The 11,844-nt window shown below is 46.2% G+C and overlaps 1 protein-coding gene across 2 annotated transcripts in view; it reads left to right on the top strand.

Annotated features, from left to right (window-relative positions):
• adck1 (aarF domain containing kinase 1) overlaps positions 1–5,195 on the top strand; it is a 63,726-nt gene extending 58,531 nt beyond the window's left edge. For both annotated transcript variants that reach the window (XM_047015431.1, XM_047015440.1), the window contains 2 exons: positions 1,158–1,351; positions 4,574–5,195. In XM_047015431.1, the coding sequence (XP_046871387.1) occupies positions 1,158–1,351; positions 4,574–4,733 (354 nt within the window). In that variant the 3' untranslated portion in view covers positions 4,734–5,195. The remainder of the gene's footprint in view (positions 1–1,157; positions 1,352–4,573) is intronic.
• The last annotated feature ends 6,649 nt before the right edge of the window (positions 5,196–11,844 follow it).

Consider the following 11,844-nt stretch of genomic DNA (forward strand, 5'->3'; position numbering starts at 1 on the left):
CTCAAAAGACTGAAAGGATGTAGTCGTTGACGAACTGGGACATCTATAGAGGTCCCCAATGTTATCGAAGCAGACAAGAGCCACTTGAGTGTTATTCAACCTTTAGAATGAGGCGTTGGTATGCACTGTGCTGTTAACTTCATATTTAAGGAATCAATGCAATATGACAGACAGCATCCTTAGAACACTGATGTATTTGGTCATTTTTGCTAATTGTCCAAGATCAGCACCAAGGTGGAATTTGCCGCTCGTTCATAGTACGTACCCTTACGGATCCCCATGACAGCAGTCTGTAGAACTGCCTTAGAAATTGCAACAATTTTGCCACTTCAGGCAAGCTGAAATAAAAAACGATGTCTTTTTTACTTTGTATGGTAGTGCTTTTCTGACTAATTATCAGCTCGTATACCTGTGGCAGTTCTGGATTTTCAAAAAGTAGTCTTTCAGAAAGTAATCTTATTTGTAGCATTCTCTAAATTCTGCTTCTGTCTGTCACACAGTACAGTTTAACACTGTGTTCTAAGTGCCCAGAAACTGAACAAGCTGTCACTGCAGTACAGTAGACAGACACACAAAAAAAAAAACAATATGATCAAAATGCCAATATTACAATGCGTAAATACAAGTGCAAATGAAGGAGTAGGCTTGAAGTAACATTTTGAGCAAGGTAAACAGACGTTCTCCTCGTCCAGTCCCCACTCTCTAGATCATGGCCACGATATTGAGTGACTCACCAGGAAAATGCCTGGGTCTACCGCGTCTCTCTGTCTGGGATCCCTCCGAGCCCCAGTTCACAGAGGATCCACTGGGGTTTGGGTCGGCTGGTGTCAACACACTCTCCCGCAGACTGTGTTTTCATACAGGAGGAAAGGGAGCTGAAGATTGGGGCCCAAGAGAGGCAAAGGAGCGAGAGGGGGATGGGCGTCCAAACAACTTCACTCGCTTCACTGTACATCGTAGAGCCGGACACCTGCCAAATTTCCACTTCATACAGTGTCCGTTTCTCGAGATGATAAACAATTCCTGGAATTATAGGACAATAATGACTTGGTTATGCATCTACGGGTGTCCGTGTGTACGCCATACCTTATTTCTCATCACTGCCATTCCATCTTGACATGATTGTGTGTGTGTGTGTGTGTGTGCGTGTGTCGCAGGACGTGGAGATCAGGACCAACGCGGCCCTCTACCTCCCCCAGATCAGCGAGCTGCTGAACCGCGTGCCCCGTCAGATGCTGCTGCTGCTGAAGACCAACGACCTGCTGCGGGGCATCGAGACCACGCTGCAGACCCGCGCCAGCGCCTCCTCCTTCATCAACATGTCCCGCTGCTGCACGCGCGCTCTGGCCAGGTGGGCACACGCACGCACCCACAAACACGCACATGCTTTTTTCGACCCCCCCCCTTGAGGCACATACACACTGCAACGCGTACGTTCTAGCGGTTTGGTAGTTAGCGCTGGAGCCGATGCCGTCCGACTTTGATCGACTGTGCAGTCTTTTTTTTTTGGCGCCTCATAAAAAAAAAAACTACTAAAAACACCACCATAGTATTACTCACTTTTTACTTAAGACAAAAAATAAGTTATGAGTTGTAGTGAGGAAATGAGTGACTTCTGGGTTTGGTGATGAAGAAGGGCTCTATATTGGCTGTATGGGCTCACTTTGCATTTCAAAAAAGTGACAAAGTTTCATTGAAGGACAACAGTATAAGGACAGCCGTACAGTTAGGCCTAGTTATGTCCAGCTTCAGTTCTGTTTCACTTATACTGTATATTAAATCTAGCTTTCACATGCTTAACACAGTTGATTATGCATTGTCCTCAGGACATCTTAATGTTAATTACTCTAAATGAGTCGAAAAGGTATTTTCAACACAAAGTGATAGCAATATCTATTGTTATGGAGGTAATTGGATCCACTTATCGCAATACAGGTTTTTATTGGCCAGCCCTACGTTCTCTCAGGCTATATATTTCTGTCTTTCCCTCCAATTGTCCCTCCATGCCACTCCCCTACCCCTCCCACTCTGATGTAATTGGTTGAAAGTGTGATTATATTGTGCTTTCCACCACGCCGGTCAGGTTCAGGGCCCACATCGATCCAGACTTACCATTTTAATGAAGCACCCTGCTATTGCCCTCCCTCCCACACACACACACACACACACCCCACAGACACACACACGCACACAAAGGTAATCGTTTGGATAAAGGGAGGACGAGGAGGGGGGAAAAGGGAGGACAAGGGTGTTTTGTAGAGAAAGTGGTACAGTCGTGAGTCAGGTGGATGACGAGGAGAGGAGAGGAAAGGAGGAGACGGGGGAGGAAGGACGGACGAGAGAGAGAGAGAGGAGAGAGAGGGAGAGAGAGGAGAGAGAGAGAGGAGAGAGAGAGAGAGAGAGAGAGAGAGAGAGAGAGAGAGAGAGAGAGAGAGAGAGAGAGAGAGAGAGAGAGAGAGAGAGAGAGAGAGAGAGAAGAGCCATCGAGACATGAAAAGTCAATGTGGTGCGCTCCAGTGGCTCTTTATTAAAACTAAGCGGTGACGGCAACATGCACATCGGAGCTATCGCAGCCAGAGAGAGAGAGAGAGAGGACGAGGGAGACACAGACAGGGATGGGGGGGAGAGGGAGAGGAGAATGAGAGAGAGGGAGGGACAGAGCTAGAGAGAGGGACAGAGCTAGAGAAAGAGCAAGTTTGAGCGGGAGAGGAAGATGAAGTACAGGCATGAAGAGACATCCCAATTCTGGAGCAGATGTCAACAGCATGTCGTCCTCTGTCTGAGGTTACTGTCCTTAAACATGTGCACCACACGCCACACCGGGCAACCGTCTCTTCGGTCAACAGGTCTTTTTGGAAAACCATGCTGAATGGGAAAATGATGATTTAGTCCAAATGATCCCATTTCTAATATCCATACCAGCATACTACAGTAGGTGTCTTTTTAAAACACATCTTACCAACCACATGTTCCCCACCCACAATAAATAATAGTTCCATAAAATCTCTCTATACATGAGATGCAGTGTTACATGTGTAACTGACAGCACATTTACACAGGAAATGTGTGTGTGTGTGTGTGTGTGTGTGTGTGTGTGTGTGTGCATGACAGACAAACATTCTGTGGACATCTGTGTGTGAGAGAGAGAGACACAATGTGTGTTTTTAGGTGTGAGAGAAAGACAGTATGTGTGTGTCCACTGGATGTGTGAGAGAGATGCTATGTGTGTGTGTGTGTGTCCAAGACAGTGTGTATGTTTGTGTGTAGCAGCGAGAGTGTGTGTGTATGGATGTGTGTGACAGGAGGGTCTCTAAGCTGCCTTCCTCTCTGCAGTGTAATTGGTTGGGAGTGGAGGAATCAGGGCCTAGACAGGCTGTCACTTCAGCTCTCTGCTGATGGGGGCGACAAGTTCTCCCACACATGCACCCACACACACAGATACTGTATACACAAACGAGGACATGTACAAACTCTCAGTTGTTGTCTCTCCCCCCCCCCCTCTCTCTGTCTCTCGCTCTCTGTCACTCCACACACACACACACACTCCCAGCAGAGCCTAATAACCTCACATTCCACTGTCTGCTCCACGACAACACTGGCTCATGTCTCTGGGAAGTATCATCAAATATTCACCAGTTCATGCTGTTAGTTATGCAATAACTGGGAGACAGCCTGCTCCATACTCACTACTGACTCTGTCTACCCCTCCATCACTAGCCTCCACTCCATTCACTGTAGTCAGAATCAAATCTTTCGATTCCATTTGGTTTCAGTTCTGTTCGACACGATTCAATTCGGTTTGAATTCAATTTGACCTCAGTGGAATTGAGTCTGAATTCAGTTTCACTGTTCTGTTAGCCACCAACAGATGTGTTGAGGGAGATCTGTTTTTATCAGTCAGGGTCAGTGAATCTTGCTGTCTCCCTTTCGCCTGTCTCCTTCTGCGGGTGTCATGTTTTGTCAAGCTTTTCTCACCTCCTTGTCCGTTCCACCGCCTCTCTCAGCTTTTCCTTTTCTCCCCCTTCCCCCCCCCCCCCCCCCTTCCTGGGAGCTGGGCCAGCCAGCAGTTTTGTGTTCACACTTGTTTACCTCTGTTCACCCCGCATCATCACCTCCCCCAACCCCCCCCCCCCCCTTGAAAGGGGTTTTATATTGGCCAAACAACAGGACAGCACCTGCTGTCCCAGCCTTCAGTCTCACCCTAACACCCCCTCATCCTACACACTCCACAGTGCATTGTCCAGAATTCTGCTCCCAACGTTTTGTGCATGTGATTTTTTGCCACACGTGTCCATTTCGTGACGCAGTCCATCAATTAGTGGATTAGCGAACCAACAGTGAGGTCATGCATGCTAACGCATTCATTACTTGATTGCGTAAGCAATCGTAAGCACATTGTGCCCAGGGTGATCAGTCAGTTGATCTATTTTGTCATATCGTGATGCCATTGACAGTGTCCAGAAGTGTTTCGATTTTTGTTCTGCCTTTTCCCAAAGTCATGTTTTGACATTGTATGTTTCTACAACATATCTTACATGATGTCATTTGTGTGTGTGTGTGTGTGTGCCAACAGGCACCAGAGGAGCAAGGCGCCCTGGAGGACCCAGCGATTGCAGATCACCCTGAGGGAATGGGTTAGCCTCTGGCAGATCAGTGCGTACGAGATGTTCCTCTGGGTCAAGGGTTCAATGCTGGGGTCCTGGCTCTCCGGTCTGCTCACCTTGCTGCACTAGACACACACACACGCATCGATGCAAACGCGCGCATCTATACACACATTCATGCATACCTGCAAACGAACACACCTTCATGTAAACCCTGAGATGCAAGCAACACGTGAACACACGTGACCACGAACAGACAACAGACAATCTTCTTGAAACGCACAGAAAATGCAGTACCGTGGACGGCAAGCTTGTGGACAGTGAGGAGGATCAACCTGAAAATGGACATTCATTCACACGAATGCAGTCGAAATGACTGACCCAAGTTGTAAACACGGACGCCAGACAGACCAGCAGGCCTGTTCATCCGGCCAGTCAAGCACATCTCCAGCGGCTCCGAACAGCTCATCTTTAGGATGCCTCTGCCTGAGGTGTTTGGCTGGACAGGCATCCATCATTGCTTCTCTCTCTCTCTTTCTCTCTCTTTCTCTCTCTTTCTCTCTCTCTGTCTCTGTCTCTGTCTCTCTTTCTCTCTCTCTCTCTCTCTCTCTCTCTCTCTCTCTCTCTCTCTCTCTCTCTCTCTCTCTCTCTCTTTCTCTCTCTGTCTCTGTCTCTCTCTCTCTCTTCAAACGACATAGTGACTGCCAGATATGGAGGACTCCTTCTAGCGCCGTGGAGGTGGTTTGGGTACCACTGTGAGCTGAAGATGGACTTTAGCTCTGCGGGCTACATTTACATTTATATATTTAGCAGACACTTTTATCCAAAGCGACTTCCAAGAGAGAGCTTTACAAAAAGTGCATAGGTCAATGATCATAAACAAGGTAGCCCCAAAACATTGCGGGTAGCCAAAACATGAGCATACATTGTGATAAGCAAATAAGTGCCAATGGGAAGAAACACAAGAGCATGTAGTTAAACAACATGAACCTCAAAAGTGCAAGAGTACCAGTAGGAGACAATAATATAATTTACAGCTAGTACAAGTCGTTAAGTCAGTTACAACTAACCAACAAGTGCAACAAGTCCCTCAATAAGTGTCATTGTGTTCCTGGAGGAAATAATACAACAAATCTTTCTTAACTACCATTGTACGGGCTAAGGCCATCTTTTCGATTGGGATTCTAACCCTGAATGCCAAAGCCTAATTACGGTCAAATTGAAAAGGATGGCGATGCAAGTGTCTAAGTTACTCTATAACTGCTTTTGTTTTTTATTACAATGTGATCCCTGAATGTAGTACCAGATAAGCATGGACTTTGGGTCAACTATTCTCACATACGTAATACTGTGTTTTTTCTCAGTACTGTATTTGTATGTATATATGTTCATCAGGACATAGTGATATTTTTATTCAGAAATGGACGGAGGGTTTGGCAATTGACATTCCTGCTTACTGTCTTCTTCACTCTGTCTCTGCCTCTTTCTCATTCTCCTAACCACATCCTACCTCCACTCTGTCTCTGCCTCTTTCTCATTCTCCTAACCACATCCTACCTCCAGTCTTTATCTGCCTCGGTCCCTTCCTCCCTGCCTCGTTCTCTTTGATCCATCTGTTATCTTCCTCTCTCTCAATCTTTCCCCCTCTCTCTCTCCATAGTATCTCTATATCCATTCTCTCTCTCTCTCTTTATCCCTCTCTATCTAGCTCTATCTCGCTCTTACTAGAGAAATGTATTCAAATTGCCCAGTTGTCTTCTTGTATTATCCTCCGGGCATGGCCTACAGAAAATGTGTCCACACAGTAACAGGTATGTTATTTGTTGAATGATTTTAAAGTGCTAAATTAAGTTAGGAAACTTTAATATTATCGTAATTAGGAAGTAACTCCAATCAATGACATTGAATTACCTGCCAGTTAGTCATCCTTCGACATTTTCAACAGAGTCCAGTTCAACCATTGAATCATATTTATTGTGCAAGTTGCTGACAGTGTGGAAGAATATTTCCAGATCAGTTCACTCATAATGAGTTTGCGTTTGCAATGGAAATAAAAAACTGAACCAAAACGAACGGGACTTCTTTGCCTGATTTGCCGCCTGTTTCTAAACTACTGCAGCATGACTTGCCGTCGGGTTGCAAAAAAATAGAACCTGCCCATTTCTCTCTGGTTATTTGCTTGAATGACGTTCTTGCTTGCTTGATGAAAGATAGAAAAACAAACCCGAGGGAGAGAAGGTGTGAAGAAAGAGAGGGAGACCATAACATTGGGACACGCACCCCTCCCAGCAGATAAAGAGCAGTGGGTAATTCCCCTCAGGTGAGCAGACAGACCCTTCTCCCTGTCACATCAACTGGTGGACCCTAACCCAGACAGACCTTTCTCCCTGTCACATCAACTGGTGGACCCTAACCCAGACAGACCCTTCTCCCTGTCACATCAACTGGTGGACCCTAGGGAGGACATTTTCTGAAAGATATATATATTTTTTTTAATGAGTGTGTCCCTCCATCCAAGTTGCATTTGTGTCTAAAACGGAACCACTCAAAATGCAATATGCCCCATAGCAAGCCATCTCCTCAAACACAGTACTCTCTCAGGGGCGCTGATTAATTCTCTATGGATTACATTCTAGCAAACATATGACTACCAAATTACATTACTGCAAAAAGTATCCTGTAGCTGCCGATAGTATTGTCGAATATTTTGCTGTCGGTGGAGCCTGGCCAGTAGAATAGAGGTAATGTGATTAAGTGGATGGTTGTTTACTATGCAAAGTCAGGTGAATTTGAATTGGTCATGGTAGACAGTACAGAATGTGCTGTTCTACACATCCAGCAGTATCCGCCACGATGACAAGAGGTTAATGTCAACATTATGAATGGAATCAAAAGGTTTGGAGTATGATCTACGATAATGTTCTACTATATTATCAGAAATGATATTAAGAATGATTTTGGTCCAACTTTTATCCAGGGGCCTTCTGATCCATGATTGTGATTTATGACATTTGACCCCAAAATTGACGTTGATGAAGGTGTTCAGTGGACTGTGTTCTCTAGGATGGCCCCTCTATCCTGCCCAGACATGATGTTCCCCACCAGTATAGGGAGAGGAGGTCAAGTCAGGCAGGCAAACACTCTCCTCATCTTTGTTCCTTAGATCTAATGCAACCGTGTGTCTGCTGCTGGCCCAGTGCAGACAGAGAGAATGTGTGTGTGTGAGTGTGTGTGTGGGTGTGTGTGTGTGTGAGTGTGTATGTGTGTGCATGCCGAGGCCAATAGCCAATGTTGGGACACCAGGAGAGAATCATCCATCTCTTTTAGATAGACCAGCCCAGCACTGCCAAGACTAATTTCATCTCTAATGTTGGCCCTTTCTTACTTTCCCCTCCCTCCCTCCCTCTCTCTCTTTCTCTCTCTCTCTCTCCTTCCCTCCCTCCCTCCCCCCCCTCTCTTAACTCATATTGAATTTCTCCATCTCTCTCTCCCTCTTTCTCTCTCACAGATTTACTATCACTTTCTCCCTTTGACTTTTCAGTTCTCTCACAGTTTGGTTGTTCCTCTCTCTCCCCCTCTTTCTTCCTCACTCACCTCCTCTCTCTCTTCCTCACGCTCTTCTCTCTCTCTCTTCCTCTCTCTCCCTCCCTCTCTCGAACTTTCACCTCTTCAATTTGACCCTCTCTTCTCTTTGTTGTTCCCCCTTCTGTTGTTGTCTCTTTCTCTCTCCTCCACCGACCATGTGGCCCCCCACTGACCTTGACCTGAGAGAAAGAGGCCACACGAGGCACCTCACTGGCCTTGACCTGAGAGAAAGAGGCCACACGAGGCACCTCACTGGCCTTGACCTGAGAGAAAGAGGCCACACGTGGCACCTCACTGTTCGAGGTAAAGAGCCTCAGGGAATGCAACGTGACTCTCCCTCCTGACCACAGGGAGCAAAATGATTCGATGTAAGAATGTGTCGTTTGCACGAGTGTTGACCGTCGTTGTCGTTTTTGTCGTGACGTTGGCAATCCAGTCTCGCTTCAAATGTATTCCTCACTTTCCCCGGGAGAAGACAAAAGCAGGTGGCGACGGTGACGATGCCCAATGCACCCAGATCTAAATCGAGAAAACGACAGTATATCTGAGTCCGGTATGTATAGCCCACTCAGTATTGGGCCTGTACTATTTGAAAGGGGCTGTATTGCGAGCGAGGGAAGCAGGTGTGGTGATGCTCTGCCTGGTGAGCGGTCCAGTCAGGAGCTGTAACGCTGTCAGGAGCTGTAACGCTGGCCTGTGACAAGCCCTGTCACCATGCTTTCGTTCCACTGTTGCTCCAGGTACTGAATGAGGTGTCACACTCCATCACCCCACTGTACTCACCGCCGTATGCTGCTGCTGCTGCTGCTGCTGCTGCTGCCTCATTCACGGCTGGGGGCAGGAAGTTATGCTCTCGGCTCGGTCTCTCTCTCTCTCTCTCTCTCTCTCTCTCTCTCTCTCTCTCTCTGTGTGTCTCTCTCTCTCTGTGTCTCATCTGTACAGCATATCTCATTGATTCACCCCCCCCCTCTCTCCTTTTTGTCTAACACTGTTCTTCCCTCTATTTCAAAAGATTCTGCGGTTCCCCGGCCGATGCTCTTTTTGTCTTTTCATTCCATTATTGTCATCTCCTTATTACCTATTGCTCTCTTCCACGCAGTTCATCTTTCCCTCCTCCCTCCACCCCTCCCTCCACCCCTCCTTCCCCTGTCTGAACGCTTGTCCACTTTACCCCTTTGCGGTTAAAATTGTATTTCTAATCAGCTTGTCACGTTGTCAGTCGCTCTCTTTCTCCTCAGATGTTATGTTGGACCAACTGGCTACTGGGGTGTGGACCCAAATGCACGACTTCACTGAAGGTCAAGTTGACTGGTTTATTGAATTGAGGTGAAGGAGAGCGAAGGAGATCCGGTGGGGCAGGCAGGTGTGGCAGGCAGGCTGATGAACCGGAGGATGTGGTCTGTAGCAGGCAGAGAGGAAACAAGGTTTTAGGACGGACTAGATATAGTACCATGTACTGGGAGCCGATACTACCTTCTGGACGAAGCGTTGAACTGGCGATGAGTGACAGGAAAACCGGGGTTGAAATACTGTGGTGCTGATGAGGGGATGGGTTGCAGGTGTGTCAATTACACAGGAGGAATGGAGTATGGCATGAAACCTGGAGCCGGCACAGAAATCCAGAAAACAGAAATCCCGGGGACATAACATCAGAAGAAAGAGATGGGGGGGGGGGGGGCTACCTATCCTGATTACTGATAACACTCTGCGTGCCGCTTAGCTCTGATTCCTATTTGGGGGGAGGGGGGGAACGTAGAAAGCAGTTCATTTGTAATCAGTCACATAGATACCCTCTTGAGTTGCAGGAAAAACAGACCATAATAAATGTTGGAAGTGGAGAGAACCTGAGAGCCAGGGACCAGAACACATGGTGTGCCTGCTACTTGACCAGTGACAGAAGTTTAGACTTTCGAATTAATGTCACTACATGATTTAAAATACGGGAGGCAAGTGACAGTTTAACTGAGTGAGCAAGCACACCCTGAGATAAGGCGAGCTCCCTGCATTTCAACTGATTGAACAACGATGTAACTGCTACCAACACCCAAGTAGGCAATATGCTACTATCTGGCACATTTAGTGTCTTACGTTTTTCCTTTTGTCATGGGGGGGATCAGTTTGCTTGTGTTAATGCCATGAAAGTGCTTAATCCCAGTTCAATCCTAGCTTTGGAGAAACGGGATCAGTCCCGTCTCAAAGTGGGCCAACCTTTCACCCCCCAGCAGTCAAAGTTGGAACCGGTTCAATATAGAAAATGACAATGCTCAGAGAGATATGTGGATTTTCTATCAAAGTTGAAAAGGGACATTATCAGAATGAACGTGGTTCTATTGGGAGTCCTGAAATAGACCTCTCCATCCCCAGCCAAACACCACAAGCATGATCACCGGTGTTTACAAGTTCAATAAAACAGTGCCACTTAATAGGCTCTATGATGTTCCCTTTCTGCTTGATTATTGCATTCAAGACCAAAACTACTCCGCTTAACCATAGTCCAGCTAATTAACAGCTATCAAAATTGTTCTTATTAGCCTACATCCACCTCACAAGATCTAGAAAGAAAATTCTCACGCTCCATTTCTATTGGAGGCCTGGTCCAGCTGGGTTTTATGGTTGGCCCAGACTGTGGCCCTTGACATTTTGAGGCTATCCACTATTAGAAACTGAGGTCTAAGCCTCAGATTTAAGTGGAGAGGCAACCATGAAAGAAGGTTCCTAATCTGCTAATGGAAAATCACATTATTCCTCAAATGTCGCCCCTTCTGTAGGAACTCTTCTTCCACAGATAGAAATGTCCTGGGTAGGGGGGCGATGGAGGCACATTTTCCGAGGCGAGCTGTCCAGCATGTTTGGTGATGCTAAAGCCGGGGTATTTGAGACGGAGATTATTTTCCTCCGATGATGAATTTGCGCTCAATGGGATTATAACTATTTGGTCCTTTTTTTGCCTCCTCCTGTTCTAAAGTGTCTTCTTTCTGCCCACTGCTAAATTGTTTGAGCGAGAAAATATGCCCTAAAGCACACAACTCTCATCATTTTATGCCTACCTTTCGCTTACCCCACCTCAAGGAATTCAGGGATTAAATTAAAAAAACTAAATTGGAATCTAGTGTTGTTTATGTTTTCAAATCCAGGGAGTGTTTCTTGAAGATAGATTTTCTTGGTTTTACAATGTGGTTTTGAGTTTGATTTGTTCAGAAGGTCCACTGAACCCCGAGTTTTTAAAAGGGGAAAGGCTTCTTAAATAAAAACAATGGGGGAGGAGAAAAGGACCAAGTTTAAATATGCACTCTTTATGATTTGATGGCCCAATACTGTGACTGTTTAATTTCATGCCGTCCGAATGGGCATGTATGTGAATTTCAATTCAAACAGAATTGACTTCACCACGATTACAGTGAGGACATGGATTGTGAGAGTGAGCAGGGTTGTACCTATCGTACACCGTGTTTTCCCTTTCTGCAAATATGACTGCCAAAGTGCCTTAGTGCATTTCCTGTGTTAGTGTGCGTGGCAGCAGAGGTTGGTTAAAGCAATTTCACATCTGACACTCTGTTTCTGTCGGGTCACATACACATCCACTGTGTGTGTCTGTGTGTGTGTGTGTGTGTATGTCTTACCAGTCTCTGGAGACACATATCAAAAAGTATAAAGT

This window comes from Hypomesus transpacificus, chromosome 3, assembly GCF_021917145.1.
Source record: "Hypomesus transpacificus isolate Combined female chromosome 3, fHypTra1, whole genome shotgun sequence".
NCBI classification, from domain to species: Eukaryota; Metazoa; Chordata; class Actinopteri; order Osmeriformes; family Osmeridae; genus Hypomesus; species Hypomesus transpacificus.